This window comes from Canis lupus, chromosome 23 (genome assembly GCF_048164855.1).
Source record: "Canis lupus baileyi chromosome 23, mCanLup2.hap1, whole genome shotgun sequence".
In the NCBI taxonomy this organism is placed as follows: domain Eukaryota; kingdom Metazoa; phylum Chordata; class Mammalia; order Carnivora; family Canidae; genus Canis; species Canis lupus.
In genome coordinates this window covers 28,270,802-28,293,340 of record NC_132860.1, presented here as the reverse complement: position 1 = coordinate 28,293,340, position 22,539 = coordinate 28,270,802, and the positions used below count along the sequence as shown (strand labels likewise).

Here is a 22,539-nt window from a genome sequence, read left to right as displayed (position 1 = left end):
CACGGAAAATGAGATCTGAAGCTGGTCAAAGCTCTGCTGAAAGTCATAACAAAAAAATAGTGGTGAGACTGGATCCAGGTATCCTGGCCCCTAGGCCCAAACCCTTTGCCCACAGTGGCACAAAAAACAGAGGTAAAGTCTTCAATGCCAAGCCTCAGAATTTGGAATATTCCCATGAACCATTGGGAGCCAAAGCAGATTCTTACTATTTGGCCACATTTCCTGTTTCATTGCTTCCCCAACATGGAGCCTTCCAGTGCTGTTGCTAACATGCACGAGTTGGCTGCTTGTAGGTCACCCCAAACCCCTGGGTCTTTACATGGAAGACAAAGGCAATCTCTCATCTTTACTAGGAGAAAGCACAAAGCCCAGGAGATAAAGAGAATCACCTAAAGCCATGCCAAAAGTTAGTAGCCTGATTTCCCCCCAAATCCCAGGACAGCTCTCCTATCCCCTGGTAATGAAATGCAAAAGCCTGAAATCATGGGCCTAGAGAAGGAAGAGTCTGACCCAAGGTCATCACAAGTAGGTGGCAGAAGCAGAACCTTGAGCCCAGATGAGATCCCCAGGGCAGTGTGGCAGCCAGCTTAGCTGCCTCCCCCTTTCTGCCCTCCCCTCCACAGCTGCAGTCCTGTGAGGATGTCTGCATCCCAACTCCCTCCCTCAGCCGTCACTGTGCCCCCATCTGTCTTGCGGGGGGCCAGTGCTGGGACATCTCCAGGCTGCCTTCAATTATGAGCCAATAAATATGAGATGTGCTGTGCGAGGAGCTGCCGCTTGGGCCGCCAGCCCCACCCCCAGTATCCCTGCCAGCCTCTGCGCCAAGGAAGATTGGATTTTGTGCCGGTTCATTTTTTATCTCTAGTCCATGTCGGATGGGGAGATATGGGACGTGGGCAGTAGATAATTTTATCCTTCCCCCACTTATTGAGTGCAGCACTGAGATGGGGTATGTGATGTCCTCAAGTCGACTGCTACCATCACATGGGGAGGTCTCCCACCCAAGCCACCAGCTCTGGGTTCCTGCTCTCTGCTGGGGCAAAATGACTGGTATAGCACAAAGAGTCTCGGGCAGGAAGACAATGGACTCAGGTTCAAGCTTGAGCAAGCCTCGGGCAAGTGTCTGGAGACATTCTGTGAGGCCATTCTTTATGCCAAGCCCTGTGCAGGCAAGCAGGGGCCACAGAGCAGAATCAGACCTGAACCCTGCCCTCCAGGAGCTGGCAGTCAACTCCCTGCAAACAGACATCCCTGTGGAGGGGTGGTAGCTGGTGGCTCCAGACGTAAAGGGTGAGGATGTGTCAGGCAGGGAATGAGGGAAGAGAAGGGAAGGAGACTTTCGGGCAAAGAGAATGAGTGACCAATGTATGCTCAGAGACCTGTGAATGTGGCTAGGACACATTTAGACAGAATAGGGGAGAGAAAAGTTTTAAGCAGGTAACTGTCATGATCAGATCTACATTTTAGAAAAATCTCTCCACCTACCTTTGGAAAAGCAGATTTAGGAGGGGATTGTGATGGAGAATGAAGGCAGGGAGTTCTGTGAGGAGGCTGATGCCATCGGTGGTCCAGGAGAGAGAAGATGAGGCCCTAGATTAGAGCAATAACATGAATCTGGAAATAATAATCACTGCCATCATTATGAGGACAACTACCAGTAAGTGTTATGATGAGATGGACACAGGGTAAGTATTTACACCAGTGTTTCTAATCCTCAAAACAAGTCTTTAAAATAGGTTATTATCCTACTTAGGAAATTTTCCTAATTAGGAAATTAAGCCTTGGGTAAATTAAGAGAGTTGCCCAATGTCACATAGCCAGTAAGTAGCAGAGGCAGCATTTCAACCCAGATCTGTGCAACCCGAAAGTCCATACACTTACAGCTAAAATCTACAGTTTTCAGGGAGTCCATGGGGCCTAGGGTCCATCTAATTTCTGCTGTCATTTAGATGTGGAAAGCAAAGGACAGAAGACTCACGGAGTCTGTACATACTTCTGTCCAGGGAAGCCAGGTGGGGAGAGGGAGCACAGGAGGAGGGGCAAGTTTGGGAGCAGCATGGTCTTGGCCATGGGATTTGAGAGCAGTTCAATATGTGGGTGTGAAGCCCAGAGCTAGCCTGGAGACAGAGATTTGGGAATGGCTGACCACAAGGTAGCCACAGTTGTGAGAGTGGATTAGCTCATTAGAGGGAGTGTTTACAGCTAATAGAAAATCAAGGCTGAATTTAAGAGAATTACAGTCCTTAGAGGATGAGCAGCAGGAAGATACATGCAAACATATTTTCCAATACTTGTAGTTGCCGAGAAAGAAGCCACAGCCCACCATGGCCAAATGCTAAATGAGCGAAGAAGCCTTAAAAATGGTGTGCCCGCAGTGAAATGGGACAGCGCGAGGATGGGTCTGTCACCTCCATACTCGGATGTCGTGTTGGCTGGCTAAGATGCTAGAGCAGATGGGAGCCAAGAGGCGGAACTCTGGCAAACGGAAGAGACTCAGCTCAAGCCTCATCACCAGTTGGGTTTTACCAAAGGACCCAATGTTTACCTTTGCTCCTCTTTTTAATCTTGATTATATTTGTTGCAGAACTACCAGATCTGTAACAGGTTTTACAATTTACATAGCTGGTTTCATGTTTGGTTGATGGGTTTTTTCAGCTTTGATGGGCATGCAGGTTTTCCTCTGGAAATGTGAGGGCACCATCTCCATCTGCTTAGGGCAGAGTGGGAGGAGTGGAAGTCAGTTTGAAGAAGGGTGAAGAAGTCTAGACGGCAAGAGGAGAAAGTTTTTCCAGAAAATGGGCTGTGGTGGGAGGAAAGGAAGAGAAATAGCTGCAGAGTAACATGGGATGGAGGATGTTGTTGGCATGGAAAAGTCACAAATGTGTTGGGTGTTGAGGAGCCAGTGGAGATATAACTTAAAGGTGCGTGTGTGTAGGGGGTGGGGAGGGTGATTGATGGAACCCTCCTGGAGGAAGTGGGCAGAGAATGGGCTCTGGGGCCTCACATTGGATTAGAGGCAGCTGTGGGGCCACTATGCTGTAGCATGGTGATCAAGAGCTTGAGGTCTACAGTGAGATGGCTTGGCTGTGAAACTTGGTTCGATCAGGATGATGTGACTGTGGCCAACTTACTTCACCTGAGGCAGAGGTATCAGTTCCTTGCTTCCAAAATGGGAGTACTGAAAGAGCCTGTCCTATAGTGTTGTGATGAAGACCCAATGAATTGGTACATGTAAAGTGCTTACAACAGTGCCTGGCACATATAAAGTGCTTGATAATACTTAGCTATTAGCTAACTCATCTTATAAAGCTAGAGGGAAGGCAGGAAATACCAGGGTGGTGTGTGGAAGCACCACTTGAATGGAATTAATGATGCTAGAGCTCACGCCAACAGCTTGCCTCGTGAGCCAAGGATATGTAGTTAGAGCTGGCTTCACCTCCACTCACCAGGCCAAACGTCAGTGTTTTCATCTGGACAAAGCCTCTTCTCAAGGGTGACTGTAAAGTGTTCATAACATAGTGGGTAAAGCATTGAACACCAGGCCAGGTGCTTAGAGGTGCTCAGTGAATACTTAGTTGTCACCTACTCCCTTCCCAGTGACAGAGACCTTGGCAGGAGGTCTGTGAAAGACAGCAGAGCTGGGGTCTGGAATTTTAAGTGGGAGAAGTTTTGCTGTGGTAGGGAGTGGAAGGTGGGGGCTGGAGGGCACTGCAAGGGGTCTGGATGGGACAGTTGCCCCACCCTGGGTCTAGGCTGGCCAGGAGAGGAAGAGAGGCCAAGAAAAGCTGCAGAGGTGAGGAAATCCAAGGTTGGAGGCCTCCATGAGGGTGAAGCCAAAAGGAAAGGGCCAGGAGAAAGGTCTGTGGTGTGAGAGGAGGATTTCTGAATTTCATTCAAAGTCTTCCAAGTACTTACCATGTGCCAGGTGCCCTGTGGGCCCTTTATGCATGAGCCCATCCAACCTCAGTCTTCGTCTGCTAAGAGGCATGGCAGTCCAAGGGCCTGTCCCTCCCACGGATCTGTGAGGGCCTTGGGACCCCCTGATCATGGCCAGATTCCCTCTGCCATGCATATGAATTGGGACAGGTGGGAGCATCTCATAGTAAGAAATGAAGACTCCAACGTGGCCCTGAGGGAGGAACCACGGAGTTGGTTATAGCCATGAAAAGTCACGTGTAAGCAAAAGTTAAACGCAGCTAGCTGGCTGAGTGGCCGGGCTGGAATTAGAATCCAAGAGCTTTCTTCCTCCAGAGCCCACTCCTCCTGCCCCAAAGGAACCAGAGCTGCTTTTCTTCATCCCCAGCTCTTACCCTCAGGCCCTGTTGCCTTGGAGAGAGCAGGCACTTTCTGCCTGCAGTGGCTGGGCATCAAGTTTTAGGGCCCTGGGGAGGGTAAGAAAAGACATGCAGGCCCCAGGGCAGGGAGGAGGCAAGGGCCAGATCTGAGCAGTGGAGGTGAGGATAAAAGCTTCCCCAGACTGGGTCCCAGGTCTACAGAAGGTCTGATAATCTTCTTGGACTCCCACAATTTCCTAGTAAAGTCAGCACCGTCATCCCCATTTTACAGCTGGAGAAACTGAGGCTCAAATATGACCACCTTTCCAAGGCTACAAAGCCAATAAGCAACAAAGCTGGGATTTCCCTTCTGGTCTCCTGACTCCAAGCCCAGGCTCCTCCTGCCACTGTAGCTACTTCCCAGGAATTGGCTTCTTCCTGAGGAGCTCCCCTCCCCCATCCCCCACCCCACCCCCACCCCTGCCCCATCCCAGGTCTGCCATGAAACATGGAATGGCTGTGGCTTTGGCCCAGTAGCCTCCCTCTCTGGATATCAGCTGAATGGGGAGGGGTCTGCCGGATTGCTAAGGTCTGGCTGCCTGCTCTTGCAGGGGGTCACAGATGCCACCCACAGACCCCACTGCCAGGCATCATGCCGGCCACTCCCCCTCCTCCCTAATAATTAATCTCCAGCCAACAGTCCCAGCTGCAGTGCTTTCATCATCCAATTACCGGGGCTGCTGGCACAATCAATCTTAGTCACACAAATGCAGGCAAATCTGCTGCTATTTGCGTGGCCATTACTGTGCATAGGACGTTGGGACTCAGGTCATTTGCCTTTCTGATGTGGAGTCCTGCCCCCACTGCCTATCTTCTCTGCCGCCATCATTTCTCTTTGGTAGCTGTCCCCATCCCCTTCCACCACAGATCCCTCTCAGCACACATCCTCTGTCCCCCTCTCCTATCTTTAGGCAATGGGGTCAAGATCAGAAGACTCCATGTGACCTTGGTCGAGGCAGTTCACCTCTCTGAGCTTCTATTTCTTCACTGTAAAACAGAAATAACATCACTGACCTCATAGGGTTTTGTGAAAAATAAATATCCCTAATGTGGCACACACCTCACTGGTGGTACATAGGATGTCTGTTGGTCATCTCTGCTAATTTTTTAATAGTTACATATTTATTTTAGTGTGTGTTAGGAAAAAAAACTAATATAAAAAACCTATGATTTCATGAATATTATTACTTAGGGGATAATGAGATTAGGTATATACATAAAATATGCTAAAGAAAAATACTAAGAATACATAGATTTAGCAAAAATCATGAAGGAGGCATAAGAACAAGAGAAGTGTGGAAACCCAGAAGTCACAGCTGTGCGGTGCTTGCCTTCATAAATATTTGTTTTGTTCTCCATCCTCCCAGTTCCTGCAGAGGGGAATTGTGGGGTGGGGGGGTGGGGGAAGCGGGGCTACAGAGGGAGGGGAGCCATTCTGCTCTGAGAGGTGACCCAACCTAACCCAGGGTTGGGGGGAGGTCATCTCAGGGCCCCTCACTCATGTAAGAAATCTGCCCCCGACCTACTACTCCATGCAGGCCCTGTGATGGGAGCTGGCAACACAGAACTCAAATAGCAGCTCCCTCCCTGCCTTTGTGGAGCTCCTAAGTCTCTCTCCCTTCAAAACTAAATATGCTCAGTGTCTTTAAATGCAGCTGCCATGACTTTACTTGGCAGGATATAGAGTAGGACTTCCCCTGAGGTCTCAGGCTTGTAGAATTGTACCAAAGGCCCCAGCTGAGGACAGGAGGCTCTAAGACCACACTCTAGCGAGACACTCTATAAAGAAACACATGGAGTTCTTAGGAGCGGGGATGTTGGCGTAGCCCTGTGAGGAGTGCGGTGTTCCTGTGGAGAAGTTACCGCCATGATGGAGAATGGGAACTATTCCAGAACTCCTTAGAGAAACTGGGCATGCCTGACAGAAGGGGAACCTCACTCTTTTTTTAAGATTTTATTTATTTATTCATGAGAGACACAGAGAGAGAGGCAGAGACACAGGCAGAGGGAGAAGCAGGCTCCATGCAGGGAGCCCGATGTGGGACTTGATCGCGGAACTCCAGGATCACTCCCTGAGCCAAAGGCAGACGCTCAACCGCTGAGCCACTCAGGCATCCAGGAACCTCACTTTCTTACCCGGGCAGAAAGCTTGCTGAGCTGAGAACCCACAGGCCCACCTTGAACAGCACAGAGCCTGGGGTGAAGTTTCTAGTAGAGTGATCTAGTGATGGGAATCCACTGAGGGGGAGCTGTTCCATCCAGCAGCAATGAAAGGAATGTGTGAGGTGTTCCAGGAAGGATTCAGAGGACCCCCTCCTAGTTCTTCCTGGATGTAGGGAGGCCTGGAAAAAGAACACAGAAGCTCCCAGGCTCCACACGAAGAGCCCACAGGTTAGAATAGGGCATGGCTCCTTCGGGCTGTCCAGACAGCCTCACACCAGGTCAGGGTGACCCCACCTATAGAAGAGGCTGGGCCTTGGACCTCTGCCAGAGTCAAAGGTCAACTCAGCTGCCACCACTGAGCAAGACCTGATGACAAAGGGGGCGGAGGGGTGCCAAGAAAATCAGGCCCAACATCTCACCAATCAGTCTCAAGTGGAACGGGACTGAAGCAGATCCTGTGCTCAGGCACACGCACAGAACTTCCTTCTCTTGAAAGCCACGACCTCGTTCAGGGCATCTGTTACCCATTGGAAACAACAGTTACTAAGTGATGCTTCAGGGCAGTTTTGAAAGACCAGGCAGAGGCTGCTGGGATCAGCCACAGGCCCTGCCATCCGATTCCAGGTTACCTGCAGCCCACAGCGAGTTGGGCAGAGATTGCCACCTGGTGGACAATATTGGCAGTGCCACAGGGCTCCAGGTGAAGTCCCAGTCTGGGAGCATTCAGGCTCCTGACATTGTATGACCTTGGGCAAATCACTGCCACTCTCTGAGCCTCCCATTTGTCATCTAAAATGTGGGATAGCGGGGCAGTCTCATGGGGCCAGGGTGAGCATTAAACTAAACAATCGCACCGATGTACCTGTCCTGGGCAGGCCTTCAGTAAAGGTTTGACCTACCTGGATCTCATTCCAGCAGGACTCCGAGCAAGGGTCAACCCCAGGAGATGGGGGATGGTGGACAACAGGATGAGGCAAATTCACAGAGATCTCTGCTCCTCGGGTTTCTCGCACAGCCACCACCCAGAGAACTGTTCTCAACCCAAACCTGGACAGTTCCTGGGGCTTACAGGTGTGCAGGAAAGTGGAGTGCTGACTCTAGAGTCTCTGGACCAGGATACTTGATTCCAGCATCAGTTTCATCACTTGCTGTGTGACCTTCAACAAGGTATCTGTGCAAGTCTATGCTTCTATTTCTTCTTTTATACAGAGCAGGTAATCACTGTTGCCCCAGAGGAGCAGTGACGGCTGGCTGGGCAGCCTGATAGGACATGATGGGGCTCACAGCCCTCACTAGCACCAGCCCTTCCGGTTGCCAGTAGCGAGGCGTCCTCCACGGGTCACCATGGTTCAATGGATCTCAGAAAGACCCTTGATGGCTCTAGACTCACTGACAAACTACCTCAGTCCCCCTGGTACTGCCCAGAGATGGAAACAAGTTGCGAACAAGGCGGGGAGGAGGGGTTGGGAGGACAAGCTTGCCCATTCCTGCCCTGTTGCATCACATAGACACACTCTGAATCCTCTCAACAACCTGAGGTTCATGTTATTGTGCTCACTTTACAGAGAAGAAATGCAAGCTCAACGAGTTTAGTAAATTGCCCAAGGTCTTACAGTACTGTGTTTTGGTTTTCTGTGTGTTTTTTAAAAAAGGAAGAAAGGAAGGAAGGGGGAAGGAGCGAGGTTTAAAAAAAGAAAGAGAACTAAGAGCCTTTATTGCTGCTTCAAGCTTCCTCTTGATTCCCGGCATAACCCTGATTTCCTATCATTTTGCTCTTTTCCATAAGATTCTGGGATGCCTGGGTGGCTCAACAGTTGAGCACCTGCTCCTGGCTCAGGGCGTGATCCGCTCTCTCAGGATCGAGTCCCACATCAGGCTCCCTGCCTGGAGCCTGCTTCTCCCTCTGCCTACGTCTCTGCCTTTCTCTCTGTGTCTTTCATGAATAAATATTTTTTTTAAAAAAAGATTCTATTCAATGAATTACATTCTCCCAAATGTCATTTTAAAGTGTTACCCTCCCTACTGCCATGTCCTTCCATAGCCTGTCACTAATCCCTACCCACAGGCCAGAGGTCCCACTGTTAGGAACACAGGCCTCTTTTGAGAATGGTCTGGATACAGGCCAGTCCTATCTCAGGCCCAGGTCAATCTCTCTCAGACACAGCAAGGAGGAGAGGCAGCTCTTGGTCCCAGCACCTCCCAAAGAAGCCAGGCAGAGGCTCCCCAGTCCAGCACTCTCAGGAAGTCATGCTCAGCTTCACCTCAAACACCCAAACTCAGCATTTTCTATGGTCCACCCAGTACTAATGGAAAACAGGCATTTGCAGCCCTACATGTAGGTACCTGGTTTGGAGGGCTCCCCACTGGCTGGATTTCGCCCTCCTGGCCAGGCACTTTGTATGATACACCAGAAGCAGCAGCCCAGCAGAAGCTCCTGAATCTGGAACCCACCTGTCCCTAGCTGGTGGGATCAGCCTCAGCTTCCGAACAAGTGTAAGTGTTTGTAGCTGTGGATCCTTGTCAAAGAGATCTGATGAGGGAGGATCTGCTCTACCTCCTGACTCTCGGCTTAATGTGAGGCGGGTGCCCTCCATTTGGAAGCACTGGGACACTCATTGGCCTGGAAAACAAACCCTGGAACCCTATTCCAAACCCCACCTCTACCGTCCTGAGTGTTCTAAGGAAATTTATTACTTTCTAGCAAGGGGGAATCTTCACATGAGAGGTGGAAGGCAGTTGACACAGCAGACTCCGGCCTCATGATTTAACTCCTCCTTTAGGTCTTCTCTGATTCCTGTTACCACCACCATGCTGACCTTGGGAGCCTCACTCTCAACTTTCAAGGCTCCGAGCCAAGTGTGCTCACCCAAGCATCCCTCGATGCTTGACAGCACAGCAGATGCCAAACTACAGCATTCAGATCAGGCTTTAGGAAGGTTTTCCAGTAACAATACAGACCGTGGTACAAACCTGGATTACTGGAATGACAGAAAAGGTGTTCCTCAGTTCCGGCCTGAGATCCTCTTAATAGCACCTCCCTGACTCCAGGGTTCACTTTAACTCAGGCTATTAGGGATCATCTTCTGGGTCATTTAGATGCCATCAAGTCTCAAACCAAAGGAGTGAGGTCAGAAAAGGCAAGAGTGTCCTATCCTGCCTATCCTGCCTAATATCCATCTCTGAGTTCCCAATTTTGGAGGATTGAATGTGGAATGATCATTAATTCATTCATTCAATGAATTTTTATCAAGTACCTACTGTGCTAGGGGATGGAATAATATGGTGAACAATGGACATAGTACTCTCCCCTCAAAGCTCCTACCTGTCCATAGGACTTGCCTTAACCCAAACTCCATGGCCTATAGCCATCTTTCAATTTCTTTTTTTTTTTTAAAGATTTTATTTATTCATGAGAGACACAGAGGTAGAGACACAGGCAGAGGGAGAATCAGGTTCCCTGTGGGGAGCCTGATGCAGGACTCAATCCCAGGACCCCGGGATCATGACCTGAACCAAAGGCAGATACTCAACCACTGAACCACCCAGGTGCACCCCATCTTTCAATTTCAATACAGAAACCTCAGCTTTGAAATCAGAGACATAGAGTAGCAAAAAGGGCATGACAGATTCCTGACCATTTTCCGACATTTGATCCAAAGATATCTGGGCCTGGGGCCCCTGAGGGGGATGGCGCTAAGGAAAGGGTTATTAGGAGACAGGAAGGAGGAACTTTATGTTCCTCCACACTGTGTGGCCCCCAAAGGCAGAAAATGACAGAGCAGGCATATGGTCAGATTATTCACTTTTGATCCTCATACTAATAGAGTTCAGCAATCTGTAGCTTGGCAACTCTCCAGGCTTATCATGCTCTGTGCTGACTCTCATTCTCCCCTCTGCAGATACGAAAAGCCCCTCTTCACAGAGCTGAGTTGTCAGCAGCCCAGCTAACCCAAGGCCTCTTTTTCCACTGCTTCCTCAGTACTTGGCTGAGTGCAAGAATCTTACAAATCTGCTTTACAAATGGAAAACCACCCTGTGGCCACAGGTCCAGGTCTGTTCCCAAGCTGTGGTGTCACCTTTAAGCTCCATGCGATTTGGCAAGAAAATCAATAGGAATCCCAGGTGATTATCATGTCATGGAAAAGCTAAATTTCGGACCCAGGAAGGATGCAGCTTACTGGCAAGCTAGAGACTGAAGTTAGATGCCTATTTGGGAAATAAAACTTTGCTCCACATGAACATTAGTAATAGCAGGCTATGTTCCTCCGACACCATGGAGCTGGCAAGCGTGTAAGAGACAGGTGGGGCAATAGATGGAGAGGTATTGAAACATAGTGCTATTCAAAGAGTAGTCCATGAACCTGCAGCGTCAGTATGACTTGGGAGCTTGTTAAAAACACAAATTTGCAGGCCTCAACCCAGTTCCACCAAATTAGATTCCTGGCGGTGGAGATAGGGGTGAGGGCAGGCGACTATTTTTTTTAACTTCTCCAGGTGATTCATATGCACAGGTAAGCTGAAAAGTACTGCTATCACACTATGCACACTTGATGGGCTAATATGATTACTGCAGAAAAATCATAATCACAGCAGATTTCATTCTTTGACTACTATGTGCCAGGCTCTTTTAAATTTTGAACTGAGTTTAAATACACATAGAGCATTTACACTTAACTCACAACAACCCTATGAGATACTTTTATTATCCCAAGTTATTACAGATGAAACTATAGTTAAGATACTTGCCTAATCACTTAACTTTTCCAAGGCTGTTTCCTTGTCTGTAGGCTGGGTACAATAATGCCTTGTTTTCCTGGTTGTTGTGAGGATTAGAGACAATTATAGGGAGGCAATCTCTGTTGCATGATGGGCTCAGACCTGGCCCATGGGTATAGCTCCAGGGACCGGTTCATAGTGGGGAAAGGCAGAGATAGAGTTGCTATCTCCAACCTGTCGCTCAATCAGAGTCCTACCCAGTGTCTGCTGGCCCTGACCTTCTCACTCAGCACTAATCAGCTTCACCTGCCATCAGGTTCTATGTTTATCCCTCAAGAGAATCCAAGCTCTCACTCTAATTCTATTCCTGGTTGAAGACAACACAATCTATGTTTAGGAGGCCTCTGGGTTGTGGGAGGCAGCTGTTCTGAAGTTGGAGGTACTGGAAAATAATCTCTAGCTAGATCTGGGCTTCCAAAGAAAGAAACAAATGCATTTTTTCTTGAGTAAAATAAAAGGGGAAGACGTTTGGTCTGAGAGGCCACTTTAGTGCAACTGTGAGACATGTTATCACTATGGGGTCCTCTTTACCAGCCTCTTACCAGTGGCTGGATGCCCATGATGTTCCAAGGAATTAAGAGGCACTATCTCTGCCTCATGTCAACCTGCAGGGTAAGCATCCCACAGTTCTGCCTCTTATTTGCCATATGACAAAAATATAGGTTTAGAATCAGATCTGACTTGATCACTTACAGGTATGAGACAGTGGAACATATCACCTTTGTTGAGTCTTGACTTTTCCATTTCTAAAATGGGTTGTTGAATTAAATGAGATAATGTATGTATAGCTCAACTCACAGTAGGCACTTATCAATGCAATTCCTCTTGCATCCTTTCTTGCATGTGCCATGCCCGGCCTTATGGTGGGTACTGAAAACACAGATGACTCAGACCAAGTCCCTTCCTACTTGGGGCTGAGTTTTCCCGCTTCTATACCCAGGCTGGGTCATTCCTCATAGAAAGGGAGCAAAAGGTCTGGGGCAAAACCAGAAGGTTGGGTAAAACCATGAAGCCTACAGTGTGCTAAAGACAGGACAGAGGTGAGGCAAGATTGCTGTCTAGCCTTGAAGTGCTCTCCTCAGTGGGCGGCCTTCATCTCCTCCTCTTCATCCATCACCTTCATTTTCAGCTTTTGACTGTCAGATGTTGCCAACACTGATGGCAATATGGATATCAAAGGGCAAACGATAATTTATTCACTATTTACATGACACCCTCTCGCAGATTCACTAGCTCCTCGTATCTACAGAGCTCCTGGTGAGTGGCCTTGGTAGGGCAAGGATTATGCCTCCTGCTGTAACTGAGTAAATGGGTTCCCCAGAGAGGGCCAGTGGCTGGCACAAAGTAGCCCATTGGGTCAGTGGCAAGCTCGAGGACATAGACCCTGGACTCTCCACCCATTCTAGTCCAGCCCTTCCTCCATTCTATCCCAAGGACTCTCCTGGTAATGTGCCCTTTAGGTAATGCTGTTCACTTTAGTAGACTGCATTGAAAGTTAATATAGTTCTGGGCAGCCTGGGTGGCTCAGCGGTTTAGCGCTGCCTTCAGCCCAGGGCCTGATCCTGGAGACCCAGGATCAAGTCCCACATCGGGCTTCCTGCATGGAGCCTGCTTCTCCCTCTGCCTGTGTCTCTGCCTCTCTCTCATGAATAAATAAATAAAATCTTAAAAAAAAATTAATATAGTTCTGCTTCAGGTAGTGACTAATAGGTTGTGGTACCAAGTAATCAAATTTCCTCTGAGGATGGGTATTAATTTTTTTTTGCTTGCAAAAAATACCCAACTCAAACTAAAGAGATTAATAAAAATAAAGGGGGGCTTATAAGGTCCCATAACTAACAAAGTTAAGTCTATGGCATCAGCTCTTTTGTACTCCATTTTGGTTTAAGGATACCTTTTATAATCATTGGACTTATTTATGTTTTATCTACCATTTATGGTATTTGAAATGTTCAAAAGGATCAGCTATGCTAAGTCTGTAACTGGTATTTCTGTTGAAGGCAGTTTAATCAAATTTGTCATTGTTTAAATATTCAAGAGGTTTTGTTTTGTTTTGTTTTGTTTTTAAGATTTTATTCATGAGAGACACAGAGAGAGAGGCAGGGACATAGGCAGAGAGAGAAGCAGTCTCCATGCAGGGAGCCCAATGTGGGACTTGATCCCAGGACTCCAGGATCACGCCCTGGGCAGAGGGGAAGTGCTCAACTGCTGAGCCACCCAGGCGTCCCATTCAAGAGGTTTTCAATGTTTTAATGAATAGGAGTTTAAGAAATTGAGCACCAGGGGTGCCTGAGTGGTTCAGTCAGTTGAGCAGTCTATTTGCCTTCAGCTCAGACCATGATCCCAGGGTCCTGGGATCAGAGCCCCACGTTGGCTCCCTACTCAGTGGGGAGCCTGCTTCTCCCTCTCCCCCTGCCGCTCCCCCTGCTTGTGCTCTCTTGTGTGCACATGCACTCTCTCTCTCTCAAATAAATCATTAATCAAAAAAAAAAAAAAAAGAAATTGAGCACTGAAGTTTATGGAGTAGTGCATATTCCTCTCAAGCCCAAAGGTTCCCAGACATCAAGCAATCTAACAAACACACAAAAAAATAGGTCACTGGATTTTTTAAAAATGATCATATCAATAATTATTATAAAACTATTTTTAGGAGGTAAATTATTAGTTCTGTACATTTATGCTTTCATTTATGTCATTTTATGTATGACCCTTAGTTTTATGACAAAAGAGATGCCCATGTAAAACTTTTTAACAATTTGTTTTAAGAAAGCAGAGTACAAAGTCAAGTAAAAGTCATGAGTGAAGGCTATCACCCCGTATCACTGAGGTAAGTATTTGTGGCCTCACTAGCTACAATTTGGGAATAACCTCAGGGTGTTGTGTAAAAAGAAGATGTGCAGTGACAAGCCCCAGGGTAGGTAGACTGGATGGTACCAGATGGGAAGATTCTGTGTATCCCAGTTCCCTCACTTAATTACTTTATAGCTCATGTGTAATATGCAATCTAACCAGTCATGGTAATCTCTGCCCTGCTTCCCTCAAAAAGCAACTATGTTCCAATGTCAATGTATAAAAGTACAAAGGATTATTATCAATAAAGCTTTCTGGAAGTAAAAGTTCTGATGAAAAGCAAGAAAAGGCCTCAAATCTATTTTTCAAAAGTAGTTGGGTACAAACTAGATATAAGTATTAGGATGATAATCACCTCACAGTTTGACCTCAACAAAACAAATAGCAGTCATAAGAATTAAACTCTTTATTCATCTCTCTTGTTTCCAAGAGTCCTGGTAGTTTCTATAGTACAGAGGGCACTTCTGGCACTTGGTATCACAGAACCAAGACATGCTCGCTACACACTGGAAGCACAGCATCTCTCCTGGAGTCTTGGACAAGGAGCAGTTACAGAAACTCCAATTAGGGACAGAGGGGAAAGAGCACTGAAATGAGAACCCAAATCAAGGCTTGGCTTTGGGCTTGGGCTGTGATTCTGACACATCCAGGCAGGCAGCTAAAGCCAGAGAAAAGCTCTTTTTCCGGGAAGCACTGTGACTGACCCGGATGCAGGCCAGCAAAAAGAAGACTCATTTAGGGTGAGTGTTCAGTGGGTTTAGAGCACCATCCAATCCACAGAGGGATGCAATATGCTCCTCCCTATGGGGTAGCTTGCCCCGGCCTTCTCACTTAGCTCCAGAAGGCCAGGATTTTTGATTCCTTTATTCATTCAGCCTAGTTTTACTGCTGTCTGTTCTGCTCCAGGCCCTGTGCTGGGTGCAGAGGACACAGAAAGGAATCAGGCACAGTCCTTATCCTTAGGGAGTTCAGAATCCAATAGAAAAAGCATTTTTATAAAGAAATCACTGTAATTCAAGGTAAAAAGGATAGAGGATTCATACAGACTTGGCCCTCAAGGAATTCACAACCCAGCAGATGCCTAGAGGGCACAAGACAGACAATAATGATATATTGCACCCTGTAGTAATGACCAGAGGGAGGGAGGCTCCAACTATGCACTATGCAGGAGCAAGGAAAGGATGACATGACATATATTGAATAATGCAGTGGGGAAAACGCACAGCCTACTGAAGAAGACAGAGCAGCCTAATCTGGCTGAAGTAGAAGTATTGAAACCTACTGCCCTGTAGAGGAGGCAGGGGAGGCAGCCTTATGTTGACCTCTGTGGGTGCCTTGGGCTACCCAAGAAACAAGGTGCAATGTCTCTTATCTATGGCTACAGTTGCATGATATCCCAAGGATATGAGGGGAGATCGGTGACCAGGAGAAACAGATCCAAATAAACCACCAAATAACAAGGGCCTGAAATAAAAATAGTAGGAGCCTAGGAGTGAAGGCATCAGGGGTTTGGGAGCATGAGCAGGACCAGCAAGTTGAAGGGGTAGGAGGTGGATTTGGACACAGACCAGCAGCAGGAGGCCCCTACCTATGCTTTCTTGCTCTCCCAGTGATGAGCCATGTGTGCTGGATGGATCCATTCTAAGTGTCCAAAGATAGGGTGGGAGCCTCTGGGGGCAAAGGGACCACAGCCTCTATAGTCCTCTTCATGCCTCTAGATTAGAGGCCTCCAGTCTACCTTCCTCTTTTCTTCACAGCTGCCATTACCTGCCCCATCTTTTTCATTCTACCAACGTGAGAGGGCCTGAAATGGACTGTTAGGATGCCAGTGTCGCAAGAAGTTCCCAAGGGCCTGGAAAGCCTAAGGTACTTGGCACAAAGAGAGTCAGAGTGCCTACAGCAGTTTCTGTTGGTCACCTGGAACATGAACGAGTTAAACCAGCTTAAAGTTACAGGGCTGGGTAGGAACCTATCAATAGCCTAAACTGCCAGCCTGTGTGGGCCTCTGTCCCTTCCCCCACATTTTGGCAAACAGCTCCAGCCTGTTGTCATTTCTTCTTCACAGCAGCCACCACCCACACCACCTCTCCAGCCTAGGTCTCATATCTGGGCCATGTTCTCTCTCCTCCTAAACATGCCGGGACTCCTTCCTTGCTGTTCTTTCTTCATAGCTGCCATTGCCAACTCTGTTCCTCTTCCTAATCCTCATTCTGGATTCCCTTTGTCCCCAACCCTCTTTTCTTGCTTTTCATTCTCTTCATCCTTTAGACCCTGTTAGAGAAGGAAGCCATCCCCACGGTTCCTATCTATTTGGGGTATGGTGCTCAGGAAAGCTTTGCAGAACAAGAAGCTTCCACTAGTCAGGAATGGGTTGCCCTTCCCCTGTTCCTCCTTGTACCACCAATTCTGTCACCCCCTCCACTGCCAACTTGACAGAGATCTTCTCTGAGTGGGCTTCATACAAAGAGAGATTTGTTTAGAGATTTGTGTGGAGATTTGTATTCATTATCTCAGCCAAAAACGGAAGGCTCTACATGCCAGACTAAATGTAAAAACCCTTCAGTAGGCTATTGAGGAGCCACAAATGATTTTCAACCAGGGAATGGCAATAGAAAGCACCTTACATTATGCACAGCTCTCGAAAATATTTAGATAAATGTACAAATGAGTGAATAAGTGATCATAACTGTGTACTAGGAGGATAACTTTGACAAATGGGTGAGAGGCTGAGGGAATTTTAAAAAGTCACTCTAAGCCATGGGCTTAAAGCCATATGCAGAAGTAGGTGAAGTTAATCTCTACCTTCATCCTGGTAGACTCTCCCCCATATGACAGGTACAACTGCAACCCCTGCCTCCTGGGCTCTGTTCTACAACCAAGACTTGCTTTCCAGGCCATTACTTGGCACCAAATTTAGTTATTTGATACAAGTTGGAGGTATTCTTCTCCTAAAATAGGGAGAAAAACCGTATCTTTGATAGAATTTCTGTTATAATAACAGGCTATGGAGAACTGAATCTAAAATAAGAGGAACCAATCTGGTATCATCTGAGACATTCAGCACTGGCAAATTTCAGCCCCAAATCTATCAAAGAGGCATCTCGACTTCACAAACAGTGATTGCAGTAGGTACAAAAAATAGGCCTGATTCAGAGGTCTGGAGTCCAGAGACCTTCCTAATGGTGAAGACCTTCTTCATGTGTAAAAAGGAGTGACTAGCCCAGAGCAATATTCTGAGGGAAAAAAAAAAAAAAAAAAAAAAAAAACAGACCTGGGGGAAACCCAGCGACCTGGCCAAGCCCTGGGGCTGCTGACTCCAAGCACAATGAAGATACAACTAAGACAATGACATTAGGAGCTACCATCACCCCAACTTAAAGCCCAACATCTACAAACCAGCTGCCCTGATTTGCTTGAATTTTCTCACACTTCTAGCCCCATAAACTGTGAGCTCCTTGAGGGCAGAGAACATGGGAAGTTTTGTCTAATGCTTTAAAGTCCTGATCCGTGTCCTTTTCTCATCAGGCACCATCCTAGTACACGTACTTCAGGTTCATCTTTCATAGGAGTGATGCCATCAGAAACAGTAAGTATCATCCTTGGGGGCCACTGGCTTTGAGTTTCTCATTTTATTCCTAGGAAATAAGCATTCTGGCTGAGGAAGGGACGATTGAGCAGAGCTGCAAAGCTGGAGAAGGTAGGTGACCTCATGATTCTACTGTTCTGCCCAATTCCTCTAGGATAGAGAGCCTGTAGAGTTCTAAGCATGATTAGAAGGGTGAGGGTGTGTTTGTTCTTAATAAACCAGATCTTCCTTTGTGCCAGAACACCTGCTTGTAGCCTCACACCTGGATGAGTGGTGAGTCATTGGAAAAGATGAATCCTCTGACTTCCATTTCGAGATCAGAGTCCTATCAGAGACCTATACAGCCAGGACTCACTGATCATGGACTATGCAGTCACTCTGCTGTTCCTAGGAATGGGAAGAAGAAAAATCACAGAACCAATCCTCTCATTTTACAGATGGAGACCTGAGGCCCAGAGAGTTCAGGTGACACGTCCAAGGTTCCAAAGCAAGCCAGTGGACAACCAAGGACTACATCATCGTTTCCCAACTCATAGTTCTTTCCACTGCGGTAGCTACGGCAAAATTTTCATTTTGCTCTTTGGAGAAGTGAAGAAAGGTGGGGAGCAGAATATTAAGTTTTTGGATTCTCTGTAGACTTTAATAAACTCTATTAACCTGGCCTCCATTATCCTGGCTGTGGTTGCCTTCTGTGGTTTCCTTTCTATGGAAAATTGGGTCCTAAGCCAATTTTTAGCTTTCAGTTGGCTCAGAGTTCTTACCAGGGCCGGTGCTATCCTCATGCATGTGGCTCAGGATCTCTCGGTCTGTAAACAGGCGGAAGGCAATCTGCTCACACTCTCGCTTGGTCCCACACTCAAACAAACATCCAAACAAGCCCTCCTTTTCCAAAGCAGCCAAATCAGAGTAGCCACAGGGTCCACAGTGCAAGATCCAGGGGCGGGACCAGCAGGCAGCATCCAAGGGGGTCTGGTTGAGATAGATGCCTAAGTTGACCCTCCGCTTCTTACTGGTTGGGTGTGAGTACAAGAGCCAAGATTTGGACAGAATTCCACCTTCCTGCTCTGGCCACAGTGAGCTGTCCAGCAGAGGGCTCTGCTGAATGGTAGGAGAATCTTTACCATTCAGGTCCTGGTACCCATGAAGGATCTCCAAGGGCCGGAAACTCACCACACTGCCTTGGCAGCCATGCGGGGGCTCACACAGCTGATTGCTCAGGGCTGGTCTCTGAAAGCATTCACCATTGTTAATGCTGAAAGCCTCTGCCCGGCACCTGTTTGGTGTCCGGGCACTGCAATACAGCACAGGGTCGCCAGCCCTCCCAGTCACCTCTGCCACTTCGCACTCCACTGTTGCCGTGGGCTTAATGAGCCTGCCATGGTGCCAGGTGGCCCCTAGGTCATCACTGTAGATCATCAGGGAATGAGGCTTGGCTTTACATGGTAGCCGGAAGCAAAAGAACCAATAAGGGATGTAGTAGGCATATGCAGGGATGATCAGCCTCCCTGACTGCAGCTGGATGCCATGACCTGGGCCCACAGCAAATGTGGCCCAACGCTTCACCTCTGCACCAATAACCTCTTCAGTCAGGTCCCTCACCTCGCTCCATGAACAGCCAGCATCTTGACTGCAGATGAAGCAGAGGCGCGCTGCATTCCTGCCTGACATGACCTGTTGACGCTCGGTGACATGGCCGCGCACACAGATGAAGAATAGGTATACACAGCCACTCTTCTGCTCCCACACAGGACAGGGGTTCATGGTCCGATGCCCAGGTAACATGGCTTCCATCAATGGCTTCAGGGGTTCCCACTAGACAAGGGGAAGGGAGAGAGAACAGGAGTGAGAGACTAACAGGAAGACATGAGGCTCATTGAAAGAACATTAGTATTTTTTAGTGTTAAGAAATAAATGGTATTAAAATCTATGAAATCAAGTATTCACTAATATTCACTAATTCTCAAATATTATAGGATGATTTATACTGCTGGGAAGAGGCAATGCTAGATATTGTACATGCTGTCCTCTCTGCCTAGAACACTCTGCCTCACATTGTATAGATGCCCAATTCACCCTCCACACTCAAAAAAGTCACCTCCTTTGTAAAACTTTCTATGAAACTTCCTCCCCTCCCTTCTCCCCCCAAAAGCAGTTGGTGGCTTCCTCCTTGTACACACAGAAGAATTTTAGCATTTATTATATGATGATTATAATTTTTATGTGACTGGCTCCCTTCCTAGATTGAGTCTTTTGAGGACAGAAATAAAATTATTCAAATTTTCTTTCTCTGGTGCCTACCTATCTCCTATCACATGATAGGAGCTAAAGAAATATATTTTCAAAGAAAGAAAAAAGGAAGGAAGAGGGGAAAAAAGAAAAAGAAAAGAAGATGAAGAAAAGCAAAGCAAGGCAGACAAATATGGAATTTAGGCAAATAAAGAGAAATTTTAAGCAAAGATTTTTTTTCCTTTCTCTACTATCCTGGGGACGCTATTCATAACTCTGTCATTAAAAAGTCAAGCATGAAGTCAGAGACACCTGGTTCAAAGCAGCCTTCATCACTTCTTGTGTGAACTTGGGCAAGTTACTTAAACTTACTTAACCTCAATTTCTTCAGCAGTTAAACAGAAAATATAGTAACACATGCTCACACAGGAGTTTGTGGTATAAGGCTAAAATGAGATAATGCGTAATCAGAAATAGCACAAAGAAAGGCCTAACCTCCTTAATATATTTTTAAAACTATATTAGAAATTGGTAAGAAAATTTTCAGAAGCCCAACTGGAATGGGCAAAGAGCAAGATTAAGTAACTCACAGAAAGAGGAAAAAACAATAAAAATATGTTTAATCTCACATATAAAAGAGAAAAGCAAATTAAAATTGAGGTCACACTTTTCATCTAACAAACTGGCAACATCATAATCTTTGACGCTACTCTGTTGACAAAAATGTGAAGAAACAGGAACTCTCTTATATGCAATGTAGTGCATAATGGTTCAACATTTATGTAGGGCATGTCAAAATTCCAGATGCATTTATCCTTTCTCAGCATGCCCAATTCTGAGAATTTATCCTAAAATATATCTGCTCATCAAATTAAATATATGCAAGATTACTCACTGTGGCACTATTCAGAACAGCAAAATATTGTGAACCCAAATATTCATCAGTAGGGAACTGGTTAAATGAACATACAATGCAAGAGACGAAAAAAGAAAAAAGGAAGACCTCTGCACACTGAGATAGATCTCAAATGAACAGAGCAAATTACAGACCAATGTATGCAGTATGCTACCCTTTGTATAAGAAATAAGAAGAAAAATCTAATAGCAGCAAACTAGTTTGAACCAACCTTTCCACTGAGACTAGGGATGACAGATAAAATATCAAAACAAAACCATCTGGTTAAAAGCACCAGAGAGAAAGTAAGAGAATGAAAAATTATAAACCAAGAACTGAGAGAAGTTCATTCAGAGAAGCTAGCCTGGTATTTCAAGTCCCTTTTCCTCTCAGGATATCTCTGCTAATTCTCAAAGAGAACTGAAAAGCTGAAAAGATGAACAATTTGTTTGACAGCCTTATAGGAGCAGGAAGGCAAAAATTTGGGGCCCTGGTAAACTCCCATGCTTTACGGTAGAACTTCAAAGAGCTAAATGCACAGAGTAAGGGTGAAACTGAAGTAGACCAGCTCTCATGACCACCACTCTAGAAAACTGGCTGGCATTATCTACTGAAGTGGAATATAAACCTACCCTCTGATTCAGTAATGCCATTTCTAGATATAAACTCAACAAAAATGCACGCACACAGTAGCAAAAACACGTACAATAATATTCAGAGCAGCCCATACACAATAGCTTGGATAAACCTCAAAAATATTGAACAAAAGAAGCCAAACATAAAGAATAAAGATGAAAAACAAGCAAAACTAGGGGCTCCTGGCTGGCTCTGTCAGTAAAGCATGTAACTATTGATCTCAGGGTCATGAGTTCAAGTCCCATGCTGGGTATAGAGTCTAATTAAAAAAAAAAAAAAAACACTAAACTAGAGCTGTAAATCAGGATAGCAATTCCCTCTGAGAAAGAGAAGGGGGATAAGAGAAGTTTCTGAGGTGCTGGTAATATTTTATTTCTTGAGCTAAGTGATGAGTCTACAAGTGTTGGCATTTTCAGTTCACAGGTAGACATTCATGTTTTGTGCACTGGACATTTGTTTTCTATATATGTGTTATCACTTCATGTTAAAAATTTTTAAAGGGTGTGTATTAAGAATATATACTTGTATTTCTTTGTTTCTGTAAGAAGCAGCACTATAAGAGTACATAGGAAACAATGGTGACAACCTATAGGAAGTAGGGCACTAAGGATGGGATATATATATTTTTTATAGTGTTTTATATGATGTATGCCACATGAATGTATTAACTATGTGAAATAAAACATTTAATCCCTGCATAAATGGGCAAAACATGTTATTAAGCAAAGCTCACATCAGAGAATCTCAGAGTCATAAGGACCTAGAATTAACTCCCATCTTATAGAAGAGCTTTCTCTAAGCCTTCTGGATCAAGGCCATTCAGTCTCCTGGAACTGGCCAAGGGACAGGGAAGTCAGTATCTCTGGGGCAGCCCATTCTGTACCAGAGTACCTTATGCACAGTAAACACTTTAAACATTGTCAAATTCAATGAAGTTATTGGCCAGTCTAGTCACTGTGAAGTCAGAAGCTCACCACTCTTACTGGCTAAGAGGAGAAAATTATTTGGTTAAGAGGAGAAAATTATTTGGGCCAGATAAGTCTAATACAAAGTTAACATGAAGCTGGAAGAAA

At 46.2% G+C, this 22,539-nt stretch overlaps 1 protein-coding gene across 7 annotated transcripts in view; it reads right to left on the bottom strand.

Annotated features, from left to right (window-relative positions):
• Nucleotides 1-6,275: 6,275 nt before the first annotated feature.
• The window catches only part of NEU3 (neuraminidase 3), a 35,989-nt gene continuing 19,725 nt past the window's right edge, over nucleotides 6,276-22,539 (bottom strand). For 6 of the 7 annotated variants that reach the window (XM_072794632.1, XM_072794633.1, XM_072794637.1 and 3 more), the window contains one exon: nucleotides 13,865-19,521. In XM_072794632.1, coding sequence (XP_072650733.1) covers nucleotides 18,442-19,521 — 1,080 coding nt within the window. In that variant the 3' untranslated portion in view covers nucleotides 13,865-18,441. Of the gene's footprint in view, nucleotides 6,677-13,864; nucleotides 19,522-22,539 lie in introns of those variants that run through there. The other variant, XM_072794634.1, reaches the window with a different exon arrangement.